The following is a 19940-nucleotide window of genomic DNA, read 5'->3' on the forward strand; positions in this document are numbered from 1 at the left end:
GGGAGGAGGTGCATACTATTAAATCAACTAAGCAGAGATCTACTGGAGTAGGGCTGCTAGACTCCATCTATACATTAGTTTTCTGACTCAGCAGATTGGCTGGGGAGAGGTAGAGAATAGGGAGAAGCCCATCTAATTCTCAGGTGATAATAAAATATGGGGAGAAGATGCTGCTGTCAGAAGAATTTGGGCAGTGGCAGTAACATTTCAGAGCTACAGAGGGTATCCAGTAGGGTTCTTTCTTCTCATGGTTGAGAGTTTACACTGTAAACCCTTTGGGGCAGTGACCATCTTTTAATCTGTGTGCATTACCTAGCTTAATGGGGTCCCAATCCTGATTGGGGCCTCTAGGCACTACCCTGGTACAAATAATAAAATATATTTGGTAGATGAGGAGAAAACTCTAAAACAACCCAAAAATGTCCAATGATCATCTGTTGTTGAATGCAAAAATCATAGCATCCCCCTAGTAAGGCTAGGCTTTATCTGACCCAGCAACAGTTCATGAGGACATGGGGTGGCCAATGCTTGATGCAATGGAGAAGGATAATTCAGCTCTTTTCCACCATGAGCTGAAGTGGTTTCTGATCTATGCGTAGAATGAAATGGGTGTTTCTATCCACCCCAGATCTGAAATCCCTAGCAATTCTGATTAAACTACATTTATTCCCCTCTTGGTGAAAAACACCTTTTACATTCAAGATGAAAATACATGGAAAAAACTCCCAGTCTACAGCTGCAATAATATAACCCCATTGAACTGCGGAGGAAAATGGCAGACAAAAGAAGTATTAATTTTATGGATTTCAAGACGAGAAAGAAGCATTACAACAATCCAGTCTGACCTCCTGCATAACGGTGGCCACAGAATTTCACGTAGTGATACGTCCTAGTAAATGCAGCTCTTTTGGAGATAATCAGTAAAGAATCCTCAGCTGGCTACAGACAGGTTCATGCCCCTGGGAGGACAGGTGCCAGTACCCTCTGTTCTGTGTCAAAATATTACAAATATATTTCTTTATATTGAGAAAATGGTTTAATCTTTAGATTCTTTCCAGAGATGTGTATCAGATACATTTCTTAGTGATATGATCTTTTGTTTTGTGTTTTGGGAACCTGTCACATGTTAAATTACTACAACAGGTTTTGAAGTCAAAATCTTTTCTGGCATGTTAAAATTACCACAATTACTTTATGAAATATGTATGTATCTCCACAGACTTAACCCATACTTACAAAATAAATATTTTTCAATTTCAGTATCTTACACTATCCAATGTTATACGATCATGCTATGAAAGTCTACCATAATATATGCAAAAATGGGATAAAGCAGGCATGTATTTTTAATAGCTTTTATGCCTGGAATGTCTTCTTTTGGATAGGCTTGGCATGAATGCTGGTAGTTTGATTTTTCTTTCTTTTAATTAAAACATCAGAAATTTTCATCCAGAAAAAAAGTGATATGTGAAAAAAAAGACTAAAATTCTTTAAAGAAATATTAAGGTAGAAACATGTCCTTTAGGACAGCATACCCACTCCTGCAATCTAAGCTACATGGATGTACCCCAATTAAAGTCACTGAGGTTCCTCAGATTCAGGGTCAGCTTCTGTGGTTCCAAATGCATGACTGGGCCCATAGTCCCTGTAGCGTGGCAGACACCCCGCTCCAGTCTGGAACGGGTTAAATCCAGCCGTGGAAAAGGGCTGCCCTGGGAGCCAATCATAAGTGGGCTTGAGGCAGCCAATCAGGGCCTGGCATAAGAAGGGCTAAGGGAGGAGCTGGGAGACTCACTTCAGCTGTGGAGTGGGAAGGACCTAGCTTCCTGGGAGCACAAGGGTACCTGAAGCAGAGCAGTGCTGGAGAAGGGCAAAAGGAGCTGGGGAGCTCCAGCCAGGCAACTCCCCAGGCTGAGGCCTTGTTAAAGACTTAAGGAGGGACTGGGGCTACAGAGGTGCAGCCCGGGGATAGGCAGAGGAAGCTGGTCCAAGCCCCTTGCCAGTGATGAGTGGCCATTACAGACTGCAGTCTGCCCCAGGGAAACGGGGCTAGATGAGGAAGGTGGGCTTAGTGGGTTGGGGGTTCCCCTGGGAGGGGAGACCCAGAGTGTGGGGGCACTGCTGTGGGGCAGCACCCCAAGATAAGATGGCACCGGGATCAGGGAGGGACACGGGGGCCTGAGGCAGGAGAGACACCGGCTAGCAGGAGGCACTCCGAGTGCTGGAATGAGCTAATTCCCGGATAACCAGCAGGAGGTGGCGGTGAGTGCTCGATCTGCTACAGTCCCCTACTGTGACTGTCTGTGGTTCCTGTTCCAGCAAAGTTAATGGCAGTTTTGCAGGCACTTGTGTAATTTCTACCTTACCTGTGAATTTAGATTACCTAGCTGAATCTGTCTTAATTTTTATATATGAAATTAAAAAATATATATCCACCTGATCTATTATGGAGTTCTCCACCATGTCTGTTAATTCCAGCGATGTTGCTGGATCCACCAGAAGAGTGTGGCGAGTGGTTGAAGTTGCTTGAATTTGAGGGAGAAGCAGGTCTTCTTGCAAAGGCTGGCAATTTGATGGGTCTAGTTCCTTTGGTAACAGATGTCTAAAAGAGCAAGAAATATATACACTTTTAAAATTTCTTTCTTGAAGAAATGGCAGATAAAGCTTTAAACACAATTTTACTTACCACAAAGGATAGTGACTTTCTCTGAGGATCAAAATGGGTATCAGAAATGAATATGATTATTTTCTTGAACATTACAAAATCCTAATTCAACAAGGAATAAAGTAGTAATATAAAAATAGTCCTCTTCTTCTGATTTTTGTCTAAAAATGTCATCAGTATAACATGAGCAATACAAAGTCTCAAGATCGGTACATAAAATCACATGTAAAATTTATCTAATACAAAGTCCTGCTCTAGATTCCCCCATCTTACGAAAACACCCTTGGGCTCACTATCTGCTTCACTACCATCCCCTCTAACTAAACCACAACTACTGCTGTGAGTTCCTCTCCTCTGACCTCTTTAATCCCACTTCAACCTTTTTCACTCCACAGCAAGTGTTCTCACTAAAGGCTCTAATGATTTTCTGGCCAAATCCTAAAGTCTCAACTCTATCAACATCCTCCTTGAATTCTTTTACATCAATATCCACTCCTTACTCCTTGAAATCCCATCTTCCAGTGGCTTTTGCAGTTATCTCCTCTCATGGTGGTTCTCTTACCTGTCTGATTGCTCCTTCAGTCTCTGGTTTGGTGGGTCTTTCTCCACTCCTCTAGCCCTTGAGTGAATGCCTCCCTGACTCCATACTTGGTCCTCTTTTGCTTTGCTCCCTCCACACATTATCCACTCATGCTGCTGTGATCTTTATAATGACTGACTTACAGGTAACTGATCTGTTTTCTTTCAGTTCAGTTGTTTTTCCCCCTCCTTCCTTCTAGAACTCATTATCAACTCAAAATACCCCTGCTCTGATACACCGAGGCAGCGTACTTTGAGGACTAAACCATCTCACTTGGAATCTATGATCACCTCAGAACTTTGTGACAAACCCATGTTAGTGCTGGAGCTTATTGTATTCAAGGAAAAGTGTGGCATGCAAGCTCTTACTCTACTAATGCTTCTCTTCCTGAGTAGCTGAGTTTACAGGGACTACCCATTCTAAAGATATAGAAATTTTAAAAAACTCGCAATGGAAAATACATGATTCTACAAGATGTTCTCACAGCTACATGTTGCAAGAATCCAAGAGGACCATAAGTCTGAGGGACAGCATCAAACTACTGTGTCTTATCAACCAAAATTTCCTGGAGGTAACAATATACAATATTTTGTTGTACAATACATTCACTTACTATGTCAGAGTTTGCACTGCTGTTAAAATCATGTTTGATCCCACGTTGTGGCAAGGCAGTCCTCATCTGTTCAGTCTTGCCATCTTTGTTCATTCGTGTTCGGTCAGAATTCCACAGCTCAAAACTTGAAGGAGGTAAGAAAGGAGGAATAACTGCTTTCAGTTTATCACTAGGTAGCCTAGTAAATGGAGCACCACTTCTTAACTGAGAAGAAAAAGAAATTACCTCTTTTTAGAAAGATGTATTTGACTCTAATTATATGCATTTAAAATAGGAAATGAAGCTATGTAGAGAATGGAAGACTTTTAATATTCATCATCAGAATAAAAGGATGGTGGGGGAGTAAGGGTATTTTAAACAGGCAAAAGAACAATTTAATCAAGACATAAACATCTTTGAAGATGTACAATACAGAATAATAAACAGAAGCAATGCAAATGACCATTAAAGCTGTTATCATACACTAGCTTTATGTAATATACTGAACTTGGCTCACTTAAATAGTGCAAGTTGCCCTGTTAAGTATAAATCTATTTCATTCCTTCCTTTGGGCCTAATCCTGGCTCCTAGTGAAGTCAACAGGAGTGTTAACTAGTTAATTAGTCACTTCCAAATGATAAACAGGAGGAGTGACAAGATAAAAACTCTGTGGGTTCCTAGATGAGACCCTGGGAAAGAATGAACAATTGCTTACTCTGTCCCTTTGGGGTCTCCTAAAAAAGAATAAGAAGAAAAACTGAAGCCCTCTTCTACCCCAGTTCCCTCAGTCAACACATTGTCCCTCATATCAAATAAATGGTTCTTTAAGATCTAATGAAATCAACATGGGTAATTTGATCTTTTACAATTGCCAAGAAGGGGTTATCAACTGAAGATAATGCAGTCTCTAGGCTATAACAGAATCTGAAGCTGGAGTATAACAAAGGAGAGGAGGAATCTATATTATACCCTCTTTGTAACTTTCTCCAAAAAGTGAAGGTTTTGAGATAGGTAAAAAATTGCTGAAAATGCACGATGCCTTGTTCTTCGTGAATTTTACTATAGCTTACCCTTTTATCTAACAGAGCATGTTAATTCATGTAAATGGTTGTGAAATAAGTCTGAGTTACATCCCTTACTACATTCAAATTCCTCCTTAGAACACAGTATTTCATGTGGCTTTTCAGCAATAAACCAACTATTCAAGTGATCTCTTTTTAAGTCATTATTGACCATAAGAAGTTCATCCATCAACTAATGGATTGTACTTGCTATAAAAGTCAATATTTACCAAGCATTACCAATCCATACCATCTGCAATACTGCAGTTATTTCCTGTTCTCACTAAAGAGAAAAAATACAGCAGTTTGGATACAACTGTCTAGTGATCATCAGCAAATGCTGTTTATTTTATTAATGGTGACCGCTGTATCATTTGTATGATAATATGAGTGAACTGTACTGCCTATCTAATTTGGATTGTAAATGATTGAGTGAGAGTTGCATGATGTTCTACTCAGTGTTGAGCACATTGACAGCACTGTAACATACCATGGTTGTCAATAATTCATCATCCTTTCCTGCTCTTGTGCACACACCTGAAAAACACATCAAGGATATTTTTAAAAACTCCAAATGCTTATTCCCAAGGATAACTTTGACAAATGTATTGTATGCCACAACAGTTTCACTCAGTAAATACAATGGCATAAATTTATCCCTCATGCAACTCCATTGACTTTCCTGGCAACGTATCCAAGATGAATTTGGGCCATTGTTGTTTTTGTATTTTACATCATAAACTGCAGGGTTCAAACCCACTAACCCCCCTTTTTGTTCTATGACTAACAGGGGTGTTAACAGGCCAATTCACCTTGAATATTCCCATAAGAACATAAGAATGGCCATACTGGGTCAGACCAAAGGTCCATCCAGCCCAGTATCCTGTCTGCCAACAGTGGCCAATGCTAGGTGCCCCAGAGGAACTGAACCTAATAGGTAATGATCAAGTGATCTCTCTTCTGCCATCTGTCTCCACCCTCTGACAATCAGAAGCTAGGGACACCATTCCTTACCCATCCTGGCACATTCCCTTAGAATACGTGCTAACTACTTATGCTAAACCCAATGGCTCTCAACCTTTCAGGAGTCTCACTTGCCTTGCATACCCCAAAGTTTCACATTACTTAAAAACTACTTGCTTATAAAATCAGACATAAAAATACAGAAGTGTCACAGCACACTATTACTGAAAAAATGCTGAGTTTCTCATTTTTACCATATAATTATAAAATAAATCAATTGTAATATAAATATTGTATTGACATTTCAATGTATAGTATATAGAGTAGTATAAACAAGTCATTGTCTGTAAGAAATTTTAGTCTGTACTGCCTTCGCTAGTGCTTTTAATGTAGCCTGTTGTAAAACTAGGCAAATATCTATATGAGTTGATGTGCCCCCAGGCAGACCTCTATGTACCCCTGGTTGAGAACCACTGTGCTTAACCATCTGTTCGATCTTGTAGTTAGTTGTGACACTCTTAGTACCTTTCCCAGACCTGAAGAAAAGCTCTGTGTAGCTCAAAAGCTTGTCTCTCTCACCAACAGAAGTTGGTCCAATAAATATTACCTCACCCACCTTCTCTCTCTAATATGAATCAACTGCCCATTTCAAGGGTATTTTCTAGCATACAATAATGCAGGGGTTCTCAAACTGGGGGTCGGGACCTCTCAGGTGGTCGCGAGCTGTCAGCCTCCACCCCAAACCCTGTTTTGCCTCCAGCATTTATAATGGTATTAAATATATTAAGTGTTTTTTTTTAATTTATAAGAGGGGGGGTCGTACTCAGAGGCTTGCTATGTGTAAAGGGTCACCAATACAAAAGTTGGAGAACCACTGCACTAATGGCATGACATGATATTAAGCATGGGTGATGCTAAATTTATTGCTCAACGGCAATCACTAACCAAAAACAGTGCAAGTCTGATAAAATAACTCTTTGTGCAGCATCTTTCCACATACTGCATACTTATTACATGTTTTCATCTGTAGCAAATGCATTACATTAAATATGGTACCACCTAAACTACCAGATGATAGAACACTTCCCATATATCATATAAGCAGTTCTGACTTTACCGCTAGCTTTGACATTTGTGGTCCAAGCTGTTGCAGCATCACAGTTTCCAGAGTTGTTCACATCTGGCTGTGAAGTGGCTTTTATTGTGGAATTCAGAGATGACTCGGGCTCATCAGTAAAAGGCACAGACTGACTGGTGGAAAATCCATGACGCAATGTTTGGGTCAACTTCAGCTTGCGGAATCTATTGGACATTCTGTTCCACCATGACTAGGGGGATGAGAAAACAGGACAACTTTGTTCTAACATATAAGTAAAAGAAAAGTTACATTAATTCAGCTTCGCACAAAGCTATAATTCTGACAAGGAGTTTTAGTGATAAACTACAAGAGTTGACAGAGTCGTTTATCAATGTCACCCAATACCCTAGACCTGGTGGTACACAAGACATCTCTGGGGGGTACACGGGAGAAATTGTATAATGCTGGATTTTATCTATTAATTATTTAATTTATTACATTTTCATAATAGGTTACTCAGATGAAGCTTTAAAACTGCATGGGAATTTGTTACATAAAATGTGGTAGTTAATTTACTTCAGGATGTACCAACGAGAACACAGATACAGATGCTGACGTACAGAGCCTTCACCTCTAATCACAGTATAGCGTGGATTCAGTTGCCCAGCAACTGTCCAGTCTGAGCTCAGAACTTAGGCAGGGGTTTTGTTTTTGGTTGTATATGTAGCTCCGATATCGGTATGTAACCGTGAAATATGGATAGATGGCTAAAGACATGGGGTGTTAAGAAGAACACACAAAGTACCAGTGATGAGAAAGGTAGGGGTACATGGGCAGCTGGTAGATCTGGAAGGGGGTACGCAATAAGAAAAGTTTGGGAACCTTTGCCCTAGACTGAATTGCAGCTTTATGTACAGATATAGGTAGATATAGATGTATAAAAAATTACAGGTTTGTCTGTGTTAACATGAACATCTGATTTATAGTATTTATTACATTAATAAAAAGTAAAACTAATTTAACATACAAAATATTATGTATATAAAGCTACACTGAAGTAGAATACATCTAAATGAATGAACAAATGAATGAATGAATTTTCAAGCTCCATTTTAAAATCTCTCTCAGTCTCCCCCCCACATTTTTTCTATCATAGGAAATTCATTGTCAAATTGTGAATTTGAAGGGATGTGATTTACCTCATCAATTTTTGGACCTAGTAAATAGTTTTCCATATTTTTTTCCACTATAGTCACTTTGTCTGCGAAAGCGAAGCATGTGCATTTACTCAGGTACTTTGGGTGGGAAGTTTTAAAACTACAGTACTAAGTACTGTAATTTAATCTTCCAATCAACTCACAACTTCATACTCTAACGTCATGCTCTCCAGTATCAAGATCTAGCACGTCTTACTGTCATAACATCAATATCTGTGTAAAGTTATTCTATTTTAACAATGCACAGATGGCTGTTAAGGTTTTGCATTAGAGCAAAGGCTGATGAAACTGGGATGTGTATTGACTATTTTTAAAAAATTCTTTGTACTTCTTGAGCAAAGGAACTTATTATGGTAGACAGGGCCATCCCTAGGGGGGTGCAGGGCCGGGGGTGGAATGCACAGATTCATCTCTTCCGGGATTGACCTCGCTGGCCAATTGCACCGGCCCACAGGGCCCCCCAAAGCGTGGGGCCCGGAGCAGTCACCCCAATTCACCCTTCCCAAGGGATGGCTCTGATGGTAGAAAAAGCATTAAAATACAAACATCCATATACTTTTATTGGTGCTTTCAAATGGATTGAAAGGACTGGAGCTTCCAGGCAAACCCTACAGGTTTTTTTGTAGTAAGCTGGGGACCTGATAAACAGGATATGACAGTTCAGAGACACTAGGGGAAGCAGTGACGCCTAGCTCTCTCTGACTACTGTGGATCCTGCAGATGTGGGCAGTGTCAGCCTGGTCACTGTTACAAGGACAACGAGAGGAAGTACTTGGTCATAGTACATCACTTGATAGTAAGTGAATAATTTTATGTTCATAAGGTATATTACACAGCAACATAAGGAGCAATATTGTGCAATTATTAACTTCTTCCAAAGGCCTAGCCTACATGGAATAATTGAACAATTGGGAATTAAATTGGTGGGATGGTTCCCCTGTGAGTATCTACAGTGTACAATGTCCATATGAGCCAGGCAGTTTCAGGTACAGTTTGTCTCACATCAACGCTATCACTATACTACACCACTGCAGTCCATCTGCCCTCTGTCTACCTTCTCTACAGTTCCAGTACAGCTACTGAGGGTCTCAAAACCCAGAAGAGAAGTCAAACTCCCATAATTCTCTGGGGGTAAATCCTGTTAATCCCATGATGCCAGCACTGTTTCCTGTCCTTTTTCTCAAAATATAAGCCAGGATGAAAACTCTGTTCTTGTTCCTTGCTCAGCAAGGTCCCTGAAAGTGAGTGGCAAATTGGCAGTGGTGGTGGCTCTGAGAGCAACTCTGGCAAGAAAGAGACAAGACCAGCAATTCAGAGCATTCATGTAACAGGTAAGAAGTGGTGGTTGGGGTGTGAGTAGATGGCCTTATACGCTATTTGCAGTTCTTCTGTAGATGGCATGACACTTCTGGGTTTGGCGCACAACCACAGGCTGGTGGGGCAGAATTGTTTTTGAAACCTGGGCTAAACTGTAGCAGCGATGTAACTTCAGAATAAAGTGTCTGCTCTGTAGCTCAGTGGTGAGCAAGTCCTGACAGTACAGTGCCAGATCACAGATATGAGGGCTCCCCTTATTCATAGAATCATAGAATATCAGGGTTGGAAGGGACCTCAGGAGGTCATCTAGTCCAACCCCCTGCTCAAAGCAGGACCAATCCCCAATTAAATCATCCCAGCCAGGGCTTTGTCAAGCCTGACCTTAAAAACTTCTAAGGAAAGAGATTCTACCACCTCCCTAGGTAACACATTCCAGTGTTTCACCACCCTCCTAGTGAAAAAGTTTTTCCTAATATCCAACCTAAACCTCCCCCACTGCAACTTGAGACCATTACTCCTTGTCCTGTCATCTTCTACCACTGAGAATAGTCTAGAACCATCCTCTTTGGAACCACCTCTCAGGTAGTTGAAAGCTGCTATCAAATCCCCCCTTGTTCTTCTCTTCTGCAGACTAAACAATCCCAGTTCCCTCAGCCTCTCCTCATAAGTCATGTGTTCCAGACCCCTAATGATTTTTGTTGCCCTTCGCTGGACTCTCTCCAATTTCTCCACATCCTTCTTGTAGTGTGGGGCCCAAAACTGGACACAGTACTCCAGATGAGGCCTCACCAATGTCGAATAGAGGGGAATGATCACTTCCCTCGATCTGCTGGCTATGCCCCTACTTATACATCCCAAAATGCCCTTGGCCTTCTTGGCAACAAGGGCACACTGTTGACTCATATCCAGCTTCTCGTCCACTGTCACCCCTAGGTCCTTTTCCGCAGAACTGCTGCCTAGCCATTCGGTCCCTAGTCTGTAGCGGTGCATTGGATTCTTCCGTCCTAAGTGCAGGACTCTGCACTTATCCTTGTTGAACCTCATCAGATTTCTTTTGGCCTAATCCTCCAATTTGTCTAGGTCCCCCGTATCCTATCCCTACCTGCCACCGTATCTACCACTCCTCCTAGTTTAGTATCATCTGCAAATTTGCTGAGAGTGCAATCCACACCATGCTCCAGATCATTTATGAAGATATTGAACAAAACCGGCCCCAGGACCGACCCTTGGGGGCACTCCACTTGATACCGGCTGCCAACTAGACATTCTGCAAAAAATGGGAATTGCTCCAGCTGTTCTGGATAATTACCAATCAGGTGAGTCTCATTTGGGGGTTGAAATATGCAATGAGTGTCGTTGTGGTGAAGGTCTGCAGGGCTATAGTGCATTACAGCAGCATGTGATCCAGATGGCCAATGCACCAGATACTGAGGAAGTTAAATAATTGTGCTTCCCAAATTTTTCAGGAGCCATTGATGGAATCCATATTTCCCCAGCCTACAAAACTTAGCCTTCATCAGTACATTTTACAATAGAAAGCTGCATATCTGATGCAGCAGTCCCTTCACCCAGAGGTTCCTCCTTTTACCAACCCAGCTTAGCTGCCTCCTCTGCAACCATATTGGGATCCTGGGTCCCACTCAAAGAGCTCCTGGTTATGCTCTTCATCTTCGAGTCTCTACTCTGATCCCTGCATGGAATGCAAACATGAGTGCACAGACTCCATTATATAATAGAGCTGAGATGCCTCTGCTACCACCTGCTTTCTTCCTTTCCCTGCCCCCTCAGAGCCTAGCAAGGAGCCTAGAAGGAACAAAGAGAGGGAGGAGCTAGGAGCTGGGGGTCTGTAAGGAATGCAGAGTTCAGACCTATCCTGCCTGCTGCTGGCAGAGTGGAGCTGGTAGCAATATTCCTCCTACAGCAGCTTCAGCTGTCTGGCACATGGACGACTTGCCTCTAAAACTAACTTTAGTGCTGTGGTGCCAGCCCAGCTCCTCTAACAGCTTCCCTTAGCTGGTGACCCACCTGCAGTCCCAGGCAGAGGGAATACAGCACTACCTGAGAGGATGGGAATCATAACTCCAACACTTGGGACTGCTACGAGGGGACAGTCTGGTGTGGCTGCCTGAATGCTCCCATCACCTTACCCTTGATGCAGCATGTGAGACCACAGAAAGAGGATGACATGTAGATCTGACACCACTCTCAGAGATGAACTCCACTAATGTCCCTTTTTTTTCAGGACAGGGGCTCCCTTCCTCACACAAGTCCTGAGCTTTGGAGCCAGACAGCTGGCCCTGCACTGATACTTAGAGCAGTTCCCTCTATTGCAGAGCATGAAGCAGTGCTCTGGTCCTCCCTACTGCTACACCTCTGCCCCTGCCTCAGCCTCCTCCTCTGGCAGAGAGGGGATGGGCAGAGCTGGAGCTGCAGTGAAGGGAACTGATCTTACTGTCAGGATAAGAGCAGCCCACATCCCCCTCTTCCGCTCACAATACTAATTAAACCCCATATCCCATTCACTTTGAATGCTGTAGAAAACTTCTAACTTGGCTGCAGATGTAACCTAACCAATTTTAGGCCAATACAACTTTTTTCAGAATGAGAACCAAAATCAGGATTGAAATGGAAACTCAGTTATAACCTTAACTATACAGTGACTTTTCCCACTCTAGAATAAGTTTCTTTGTAAGGGTGCTTATACCAACTTTCCTCTAAAATTAAAGAAACAGTTCCACCCCCTGTCCTTACCACCACTCCAGCAGCCAAAAAGTCTACCACAATCCACATCTTAGAAAATCAAAGAGGACTAATGTATACTTGGCTTGCAGAAAGCAAATATGTTAGTTATGTCCTAGGTCCCAAACACTTTCGCATGGTGTCTTTCCATACTTCATACCTTGGAGTAAATTGTACATTTGTTATTTATGCAGAAATCATCAAAGAGAGAGTACATATGAAATTTGTTTACCTTTAATCCTCCCTTGTCATCTGGCAACATCGGGGTATTTAAAGATTGTCTACTTCTAGAACAGGGCAAAGATGATTTGTTGTTCTGCTTACCCTTGTCTTTGTCTACTTGCATGCAGGCTGATGCTAGTTGACGTACAAGTTCTGTGTCTAGAAAAAACAAATTCAGTTTTTGTTTTGTTTTACTTGTAAATGTCCTTTCATCTCAAATGTATAACCAGGATTGATGTGCTGAAGCTGCTCCTATGCATTCTGTGAGAGTGTAAGGCAACAGCACCAGACACACAGGTCTAAAATTCTGGTGCCAAGGGCTCCCTGTTTTGCCCTCCCTCTTTATTCTTGTCCAGGTGAAACTTCTGTAACATTCAGATACAAAGGTGGATTGACCACAAATATTGAATGGTGGCCCTGCGCGCAGTGAGCTGCTGACTTACACCGTGGTACTTATACCACCCGATCTACAGAAGCATTATCAGTGCTTGATTCACTAGAACTAGACTAAAGAGTATTGAACAGCAAGAAGAGAGCTCTGCTCAGTCAGAATCAAGAGAATCACTTTAACAAATGAACCTAACAGCTGCTTGATGTGGGCTAAGAAAAACATCAAGAAGGTACTTTTTCTTACCTGAGACAGAAGAAGAGAGCAGAGAGAAAGGATATTCTCTTCTCTTTCCTTGAGCATAGGCTGGAGGGAGGAAGTTTGAAGACAAATTCCAGAGGGAAGAGCAATGCTCAGATTACACAACAAAAGAATGAAAAGACGTGGAAGAAAGAAAGGACGGAAAAAACAGAAAAAAGAGGGAGAGGAAAGAATGAATATAAGGGTGAAGATGGGAGGGCAAAATGAGGGAGAGAGACTGCTGAAGAGAAAAAATGCTGAAGAGTGAGACAGAATAAAAAAAAGTATCTGGGAGACAAAAAAAATGACAATGAACCTAGAGAAAAAATAAATTGCACATTTTAAAAGCCATTAAAAACTGTGTAAAAATTAATCTATGGGAAACAAGATAGTGAAAATGATCGAGAATACACCAAGACACAAAGCAGAAAAAAACAAAGTAGAGTGAATGGAAGGGGAAAAATAGAGGAGAATAAACCATAAGCGAGACATATATTAGCAAAGTAGTATTTTGTACTGGCAATACGTATTCTCAAAACAAAGTGTGGGTCCTTGACAGCACTGAAGACAATAGGAGTTTTAGTATTAACTTCACAGGGGTCAGGATTTCACCCAAAGTTTTTAATGAAATACACAAGGGTTAGAGATGGGATCTGCAAAAGTGTCTAAGGATTACTGTGTGGCCACCTGTTTCAAACAGCCATATGTCAAAGCACACTGTGGACCTTTTGTGTATTGTAGCAATGTCTATATGGGATGTTACTGCACAGAAAGCTAGTGCACTCTAGAGTCACACTCTGGTTTGCTGAGCAGTAACGTGTCACAAAGACAAGATCCAAGAGCATTAGGAACACCTAAGGGAGCTAGGACTTTCAGTGGGGACTGGTTTTGCTAATTTAAGCGCTTTTGAAAATCTAATCCCAGATTATTTTACATGCTGCAGTGGAAAGGGACAGGATGATCTAAGGGGAGATGGACTAGTGGAAGATTTGACAGTGGCTGGGAGGGAGACTTGAGTGTGCAGAGTTAGTAAGCACAAGGAGTGGAATAACATGACTTTTAGGGGAGCATAGACATTTTGTATTTGGAACTAAATATGTGTGTCTTTGCAGTGCTGATGCTTGAAAAAAGTTCTGTAAAACTTTCTTATTTCCAGCAGAACCAGAAGAGACTTTCAGAAGGAATGAACTGGCCTACACAGTAGCCTGACTGGGTAGAAAACCAGAAGCCTTCATCAGCTCTGCAAGTTGACATTCACCACAAGAAAAAACACTTCAGTAGATTTCCTCCCCCCCCCACCCAAAATTTCCCCACTATTGCTGCCCTGGGTGCAGCTCTACTAGTGAGAGCACCAATCCAGATAAAATACAGGTACCTGTCAGTTATTAAAGAACTGACAATCCTCAGCCCCTTGTGTACACCAGAGCTCCCACAAGTGATTCTGCAATAGCGGGAAACTTTAGAGAACACAGCTGAGAAAGGAGTCTCTGTTGTGATGCCCAGAATGAAAAAGATCATGGAGTGGGAGGTGCTCTGCCTGGCTGACTGGGATCTGTGAGCCTGAGGGTTTAACTGCCTGCAGATCACCCAGCCTTCTGCTGCAGTCCTCCTCTCTGCTCCCTGCCTGCACTGTATCAGCACGAGTGCCAAGGACCTGTCAAAGCAGTAGCTTTCCTGAATTCATTTTCTTTCTCTACGTTTTTGCCTGTGATGCTGCAACATGTCACAATATGTACTGTCAATAACCCATAGTATAGCTTGGAACACTGTCCAATCAAGATGTCAGTACAGCTCTACTGATTGCCATTCAACACTAGTCAACTAGGTGATAACAGAACTAAGAACTATTTAGCGTTCAGTTTTTTTCACCTTCTCTATTATGATTATTATTTTTTATTATTATTATTTTGTTGAAGTCCTCTGCCTGTTCGTTCATTCTCTCTCTTGGAAGGAGTGAAGGAAATACAGAGATAGCAAAGGTTAATTCCATCAGAAACAGTATTCTTTGACTTCAGAAAAGCCAGTTCAGATACAGGTAAGAATAACAGAAAAGTGCCAAATAATGTAAGCTAAAGTCATTTATTTGATAGCTTAACAGAAACATTAAAAACATTTTAACAAAGCCTCATTTAAGGTGTTTTTCCTTTCTTTCTAGGATGTTTTTCAATAAAAAGATGTTGGACTCCTCAAATGTGACTTTTACTCGATCTGACAAAACTAAAAAAGAGATTTGCCCAGGAGTTCCCCACTTTCCAGATGATGGCACCCACTCTTTCCTTTCCTTTTACTGTTGGTTACTAAAACATCAGTGCAAGTGGACGCTTTCACCTTCATAATTATTCTATATTTTTACTCTCTATTTTTAGTGATATCACAGGAGAGTCTTTGGGCCATCATAATTCACATCACTGAAAAGACATTGGTGACACAAACATTGCATTTTTACACCACACTTGAAAAATCAGGCAGCAGGAATAAACAGATTCTAAAAGGACAAGCTATACCCCATATATTTCCGTACATTTCTATTTGACCCTTTAATCCAGTAAGCATACTGTTTCCAGAAAATAATCTCTCTCTGTCACATGGAACTCATGGGAGATTATTTTCTACAACTCAAGTGTATTTTCTAAATTAGAAGGGATGTTTTCTTTGTTGCATATACTGTTATTGCAAGCATTTCCTTTGGGCTCTGTGACATAACATACCTGGATCGTTCAGTAGCATTATCAGATCAAAGGCTGTGTATCCATTTTTTGCACGTAGATTGACATCAGCTCCGCGATTCAACAAATACTTAACAACATCTTTATTTCTTTAAGGAAAAAAGAATTGGTCACATATGTGAAAGAGTGTTAATGTTCCATCTCTTCCCTCTTATGCCACACTCTTTTTCCTGAATTAGAATTTGTCCAGATATTGTCTATAGACAACCTAGGTGGCTCTCAATTCTGTGGGACTGGCGCCAGTAAGGAACCTTCTAACATAGAAAGTGAGGCATCACTGCTGATGGGGGGAAAACAGTGGACCCCTCACATCAAAATCTTTGCAACAAATTAGAATGCTCCTGGCTATCTGCAGAACAAGTTTGGCACTCAGGGTCTCCAGCACTGAAGTCCCCAGATCTGCCATTCAATTCTTGGATCCATAGTCGCAATGTTTCTTCTTCTGCTATTTCTTCAGAAGAGAGTTCTGGTTCAATAACTGGGCTCCCTAAGTACTTTCCTCCTCTTATTCTCCATGGGGTGAGGAGTGGTTGATGGAACTAGAGACTGAGGCTTCTGACCCAGTGCTAATCCGCACTGACAGGGTTCCACTTGGTACCAGCTTGGTACCCTGGGTCTCCAAGCCACTTACTGGAGACAAGGCCCACTAGAGAAACCTGAGGGTCCCAATACCAAAATTGATGCTTCTTTTGAAGCTAGCACCAAGGAAAATCACATCAACAATACTACAAGTTTCAGCACCTAAGAGAGGCCTGTTTCTCACCGGCATAGGACTTACTGTTCCTTGGCATCAGTATCTAGAATTTTTAGTTAGCTTGCCCTCTGCTTTTCTGAACCAATATCTAACTGATTACTTTTGAGTCCATATCTAGGAAGTAGAATAAACCCTCTCCTACCACTAATCAAGGGGAAAAATCACTTACCCATGGTATGTGGCCTGCATTAGGGCTGTCCAGCCATGAACATTATCTTGTTTGTCAATGTCAGCATTTCTCTCAACAAGCAGCTGTACAAGAGCCAACTGTCCAGTTACAGCTGCAATCATCAGTGGAGAAGCACCATCACCATTAATAATATTAACTTGATTTGGGTCTTCATCTGCAATCTCTTTAACCAGCTGAAAATTTCCTATGAAGAAAGTCACAAAACACAATAATGTTGTATATTAGGACTAGACAATTTCTCAGCCTCTAAATTAATATATATTTTGATTTGCTAACATTGACAAAAATATTCTTACTTAAAAAGAAAAATAAAGAATCAAAATATGTATCACCTTTAAAATGTTTTATTGTACTATGAAAATTAAATGAAATAGCAACATCAACAGAAATATAATTACTTCACATACACTATAGCTCCATCTAAATTAGAGAACTGCACTATTTCAAGTTTAAATGTTACAACTAAGAATTTGTAGTGCTATTTGTTCCTTCAGCTGATCAGCGTATCTGTCCTGTTTTGCATAAACTGGCGGAGTGTATCCATACAAATTGCTCCCTCCAGTCTTTTCCTGTGCACCACAGCACTATCCCATAATTCCAAGGATAAATCCCTAGAGCAGGTGTATTAAATGGTATATTAAATATTATGCAGACATTGGTACTGACTCTGTAGTTAAGGTTGCAATTTGATTTGCACTTAAACCAGGCCTAAAATCCTGTTTCACTTTCATGACTGTACGTGGTGTCAAAACTTTACCACCAAGGAGCCTGTTAGCCTCTGAGGCCGTGTTACTTCTACTGTACTCTAGCACCTTAACAGATTTGAGAGGACTCTGAGGAAAAAAGGGAAGATGGGTGGATAGCATGAATGTAGGGAAGCAACACCCTTGAAGAACTGCAGTTATTGGCAAGTATCATCTCTTTCTTTGTCAGGGGAATATCTGCCCATTTCCAGTAATACTAGTTTGACAAGCAGTACAAACTCCAGAAATGGTGGGCTGAAGAGTTTTTAATTTAACATCAATTGTAAAAGCATCAGATCTGGAGGTAAGTTTAGGTATTATCATTGTGTAAACATAATCTTATGCTTCTCAGTTTGAATGTGATGAAGACAACCACAGGAGGTACTTCCTGTTGAACTGGCACAAAGTCCTTCTAATTTGGGAACACTAGCTAAAATAAAAACAAGTCTCTGTGCACAATCTAATCCATCTGGACAGATGTCAAGAAACAATGACATTTCCCTTACAATGTTTCTCATATGGAATAAAAAGAAATCTAAGTAATTTTCTAAACACCCTACATTTATCTAAGTAATAACTCAACGCTCTCTTAAAATCCACAGTGTAAAGTCTAACTTCTTCATCAGGTGCATGAGGCTTATGGGAAACACACACACACCAGAAAGTTAATTATCTCATTAAGGTCTTGGGGTGGGTACATATAACAACCATGGCCTTGTGAAAAACTGGAAATGGAGGGTCAGGCACAAGACTCTATAGTTTACTCACTCTCCTCATTCATGTCACCGTCATCAGGAAGCCTCTTTTTCTCAATAGGATAGTGAGCATCAGATCCCAGACGGCAACTGGGTCTTTGACTGGTAGAAAAGCATTAGCTAGGCCCTTCAAGAACTTTTTCACTGTTGAGTGCCACAACACTTTGCTATTGTTGCTCCTCTTTGCTTGATGACTTAGTATATTACAGACTTGTTGTCCTTAATGACCTAGACCACACCACCTCAGGTTTGCAGAAGAAAGGTAAAGAACCCACCTGATAGCAGGCATAAGAGATTTTGTGCTGCTGCATCTGTGGCATCATCCATTTGAATGTTGGTATTTTAAGACAACAGATCTTCAGCTCTTCATTACTATGTCAGATAGCATCACAAGCTGCTCTTCTAAAAAGTCACTGGATTTGTCTCTGGTCTTATAGGTCAGATAGATGAATTGCAAAGATTTTGTTTCAAGTATATTTTTCCTGCACTTGAACCTGGAAGTGAGAATTATGGCTATATCACCTACTAATCTGCATTCTGTGGACTGGGTTGGTGGGCCCAAGTGACCTAGCATGGGACAAATGGTGTCAGCAAGCCAGGTTGCTATGATGTAGACTAGGTAACTCATTTTGCATGAATGGTTGACTGCTGACTTCTACTGATCAGCATAAGGCTGAAATATTTTAATGTATCTGTTTTGACTTTGTTTGGGTAGTCTATTTGCTGTGTACACTGGATTTTAATTTCTTATCTGCTTATCTTTCTAGTCACTGGTGGGTTCTTCCTGTGTTCCTAAGTGTTATACTTCTTGATAACATTTATATCAGATAAGGGTGTATGTAGATGGTCAGTTTGATTAGGGCCATGCTCAAGAATGCATGGGTCTCTTCCTGTACTGATGGAGTCTACAGGTTTAAAGTCTCATCCATGTTGACAGCCATATCCTGGACTTGCTGGGGTCTCATGAGGATACAGAAGATACTCCAGTGTTGTCATCTAGAGAAGTTGATTGTCAATAACAGTTGGGACATCAGCATCCACCCTATCATCCCCTGACAGCCTGGTCATCAGTCTCAGCCAGGGCAAAGGTAGATTAATCTAGTTACACATCATCTAGTCTACTGGCAGGAACTGAGGGACTATATACAAACTTTGAAAGACTGACAGAATCAGCATGGCACAGCTCTTGTTACAGTACTGTCCTCCTGCAACACTGCAAGAAGAATTCTTGATGACTGTCACCCTATCCACCTTGGTATTTCCTTGTAATTGAGTCCTGAAAATGTCGGAGTGGATTTCTCATTTTGATATCCTCCCAGTGTGTCAAAAGAAATCACAGGCAGTGAATGTCTCTTTTAGCTTGTCAGAACCTCTGATTTTACGTCCTTCGATACTCTAAGTATTGATGTAGCTTTTGTTCATATCTTTATCTAAATAGTAAGGAAAGGGCAAAGTAGCCTATAACTCCAGTACACACTGTCTCAATTTCCCATGTTAGCAAGTACAATGCCCTACAGTCTCAAGAAACAGATGTGCTGGTGAATTTTTTTTAATGCTTACCCATTTTCAAAGCATGAAAGACATCAGGCTGCCTCTTGTCATTATCTGAGAAAATACAAATATCTGTATTAAAATTTGAGTCATGTAGCCAAAAATTTGTAGTACAATTAGTTTAGCATAAAAAGTAAAAATATATTGGTGATGTTATCT

The 19940-nt window shown here is 41.1% G+C and overlaps 1 protein-coding gene across 7 annotated transcripts in view; it reads right to left on the reverse strand.

Moving 5' to 3' along the window:
• The window catches only part of ANKS6 (ankyrin repeat and sterile alpha motif domain containing 6), a 78223-nt gene that overhangs the window by 47185 nt on the left and 11098 nt on the right, over nt 1-19940 (reverse strand). For 5 of the 7 annotated variants that reach the window (XM_075125487.1, XM_048839473.2, XM_048839475.2 and 2 more), the window contains exons 3-11: nt 19791-19835; nt 16712-16916; nt 15771-15877; nt 13069-13128; nt 12445-12593; nt 6979-7189; nt 5389-5435; nt 3859-4062; nt 2437-2602 (exon numbers count right to left, since the gene is read on the reverse strand). In XM_075125487.1, coding sequence (XP_074981588.1) covers nt 2437-2602; nt 3859-4062; nt 5389-5435; nt 6979-7189; nt 12445-12593; nt 13069-13128; nt 15771-15877; nt 16712-16916; nt 19791-19835 — 1194 coding nt within the window. The remainder of the gene's footprint in view (nt 1-2436; nt 2603-3858; nt 4063-5388; nt 5436-6978; nt 7190-12444; nt 12594-13068; nt 13129-15770; nt 15878-16711; nt 16917-19790; nt 19836-19940) is intronic. The other 2 variants (XM_075125491.1, XM_048839476.2) reach the window with 1 other exon arrangement.

The sequence above is a fragment of the Caretta caretta genome, chromosome 2, assembly GCF_965140235.1.
Source record: "Caretta caretta isolate rCarCar2 chromosome 2, rCarCar1.hap1, whole genome shotgun sequence".
In the NCBI taxonomy this organism is placed as follows: Eukaryota; Metazoa; Chordata; order Testudines; family Cheloniidae; genus Caretta; species Caretta caretta.